Source organism: Dendronephthya gigantea, unplaced genomic scaffold (assembly GCF_004324835.1).
Source record: "Dendronephthya gigantea isolate DGI-Jeju-01 unplaced genomic scaffold, DenGig_1.0 000119F, whole genome shotgun sequence".
NCBI lineage: Eukaryota > Metazoa > Cnidaria > Anthozoa > Malacalcyonacea > Nephtheidae > Dendronephthya > Dendronephthya gigantea.
Window position 1 is genome coordinate 715,502 of NW_021163129.1, and position 3,023 is coordinate 718,524.

Below are 3,023 nucleotides of genomic sequence, written 5' to 3' on the forward strand. Positions count from 1 at the left end.
GTATATATGTGATGTCACAACTCTGACTCCCCAAACAGGCAAGCTAGGAATCAACTTGACCACACGGTGGAAATTAAACCAGCCAGCTTTGGTCTGCTAGTTTAATGCTTTTCCAAATGAGCTTCCAGGATCAAGATGGTTTGAGCGGTTGATAATTGGGAGCTCAGGCTAGTCCCTTCGATAACTTTGTTTCATAAATTGATATTTATCATGCAAAGACTTCGGCGTATATAAGAAATGTATATGTGATGTGATACTCTTAGTCACAACCGGTTAAGCTGAAATATTACCTTGACTAACGTGGAAATTATAAACTGAGCTTACAAGGTCCTTAGTCTAGTCCCTTCCATATCTGTGCATCTTAAATTGATAGTGATGATGCAAAGAGTCAGGCTTATATATCAAATGTATATATGTGATGTCAAAACTCTGACTCACCAAACAGGCAAGCTGGGAATCAACTTGACCACGGTGGGGGTTAAACCGGCCACCTTTGGTCTGCTAGTCCAATCCTCTTCCAAATGAGCTTCCAGGATCAAGATGGTTTGAGCAGTTGATATTTGGGAGCTCAGGCTAATTCCTTCCATAACTGTGTGTCATAAATTGATATTTATCATGCAAAGACTCAGGTGTATGGTGGCCTGGAGCCGCCATAAGGAAATAAACGTTTATTTTTATTTTTTTTTATCTAAAAAGAAAAAAATCCAAGAGAATATTTATATTTTACTTTAGATAATGAAATACAAAATGAATGACAAGAAAAATAAATATAAAAAAAAATATTTTCTCAAATAAAATAAACGTAGTTTTCATAAAATCCTTTTAATTTTAAAATAAATATGAAATAAATTAAAATTAAATTAAAAGCATACAAAAATTAAAATCAAAGTAATTTGTTGTTAAAACAAAAGCTTGTCGCTGGCCTATCTCTGCCAAAGACCACGATGCAGTTCGAGACCAATACTACGTACGTCACAGATTAATCCACCACCCCATGTAACAATAAGTCCCCCAAGAATTGAAAATCCATCATGTCTAGAATTAGGAATGATAGTTGGAAGGAAGACGAAAATTTGGAGAAAACCCTGAAGCAATATGTTAAAGAAGGTCTAAGACGTGAGGAGATTCTCGATTTTTTGCTTCGTGATTTCCCAGAATATGCCTGGAGTTTGAGGACCCTGGATAGAAGATTGCAGTATTTCGATATAAGTTATACTGACCGAAATGTCACGATTGACCAGCTTCAAACAGCGGTTAGAAAGGAGATGGAAGGGCCGGGACAGTTGCTGGGATATAGAGCTCTACATAAGAAAATTCGACAAGTACACGACCTTAAAGTACCTCGAGACTTGGTATACGCAGCGATGTATGACGCTTTCCCAGATGTTCTAGAGCAGAGAGCCCCCCAATGTAAGAAAAAGGAGCCCAAAGGCCATTTTTCGTCTCCAGGCCCGAACTTTGTACACTCACTAGATGGCCACGACAAGATAATGGGCTATCAAAATAACACTTTTCCACTTGCAGTGTATGGGTGCATTGATACATGCAGTAGAAAAGTGTTATGGGCTAAGGCTTGGACAACCAACAGCGATCCAAATGTTATTGGCAGATTCTACCTTGAATACCTATATAAAACCAGAACTATTGCAAGCAAACTGAGACTTGACAAGGGCACCGAGACCGGAGTAATGTCTACAATACACGCATTTCTTCGACAGAAACATGGTGACATGGACCCAGTGGAAACTGTCATCTTTGGGCCTTCAACTGCAAATCAGGTAAGAGAGAAATCAAATTCCTATTAATGCTATCAGGATCAACCATAGAAAATTTTCTCACAATTTTAGAAACCTAAACCTACTGGTGCATGAGTTTTGCCATAACCATATTAATATAATATCCAAAATTACTGTATATATTCTCATTAAAATTTTATCTGCATGGACATTTTTTGGGGAGGGACTGATTTAAAAAGAGGGCTAAATCTTTCTTAATTATTCTTAATCTTTTCTCAATTATTCAAAGATTGAAAGGTGGTGGAGGGAACTCCATGAAAGATTGGAAAAATTCTTCAAGTTTCCCCTTAATCAACTTAAGGACCATGGATATTATGATCCTCAAGATGAAAATGATAGGTATAAGATGAGATAAAAATATTCCATCCACAAGATGATTGGTTTAATATTTTACTTCGATTGTATGCATTTTTCCTGCCACATAGGTTGCTTCTAGCATATATCATGATCCCAATCATCCAAAAGGAAATTGATACATTTGTTGATGTTGTCTGGAATTCTCACAGAATTCGTGATCAAAAAAATACGTATCTCCCGGATGGAGTACCCAACCATATTTATAGCTTTGCAGAAAAATATGGACTAAAGGAATGTGGTATGGATTGCTATCAACAGTATATCAAAATTTTATAAATCTAACAGCAGTGTTTAATTTCATATTTATTATTTTACAGGATTTGTGGTTACAGAGGAACAGCTTGAAGAAGTTGCTGAACTATCAGATGTGTTATCCAGTAACAATGATTATTTGCCAGCTCAATTTAGGGTAAAGTGTGAATTAGTCATTGAAGATCCATTGGAACTTGATGTTAATAATTTTTAAAATGCTTTTCGCTACCTCAAGGAAAATATCAACTTTAATGACCTATCAACTGAGTCACAGGGGTAGTGTCATTTTAAACCACCATTCAAACAACTTGGAACAACAACAGAAACTTAATCAAATGTTCTTTCATTTAAAAAAACTTACTGTATGTCTGGCAAATCAAAAAGTTTGCAATACAAGTTGCATGCATGTTTGCGAATAAAATTATTAATTGCAACAATTGATAAATTACCAGTGCAAAATAGGTATGACGAATCATCCTCAGACATGATTTGCTTGGAAGCAATTTCAGGGTCGAATAGAACGCATCCACAGCCTTGGATGTCAAGTACCATAACTTCTTTTTGAGATCTTTCAAAAGAGAAGTGTGCAAGACATTCTGCTTTCGCAGTAAGGTCAAA

General features: G+C 36.2%; 1 protein-coding gene across 1 annotated transcript; it reads left to right on the forward strand.

Annotated features, from left to right (window-relative positions):
* Window positions 1-1,031: 1,031 nt before the first annotated feature.
* On the forward strand, window positions 1,032-2,619 carry LOC114535505. Its single transcript, XM_028556802.1, has 4 exons — window positions 1,032-1,778; window positions 2,026-2,135; window positions 2,222-2,391; window positions 2,471-2,619. Exons 1-4 carry the CDS (start codon window positions 1,032-1,034, stop codon window positions 2,617-2,619), a joined length of 1,176 nt encoding a protein of 391 aa, XP_028412603.1.
* The last annotated feature ends 404 nt before the right edge of the window (window positions 2,620-3,023 follow it).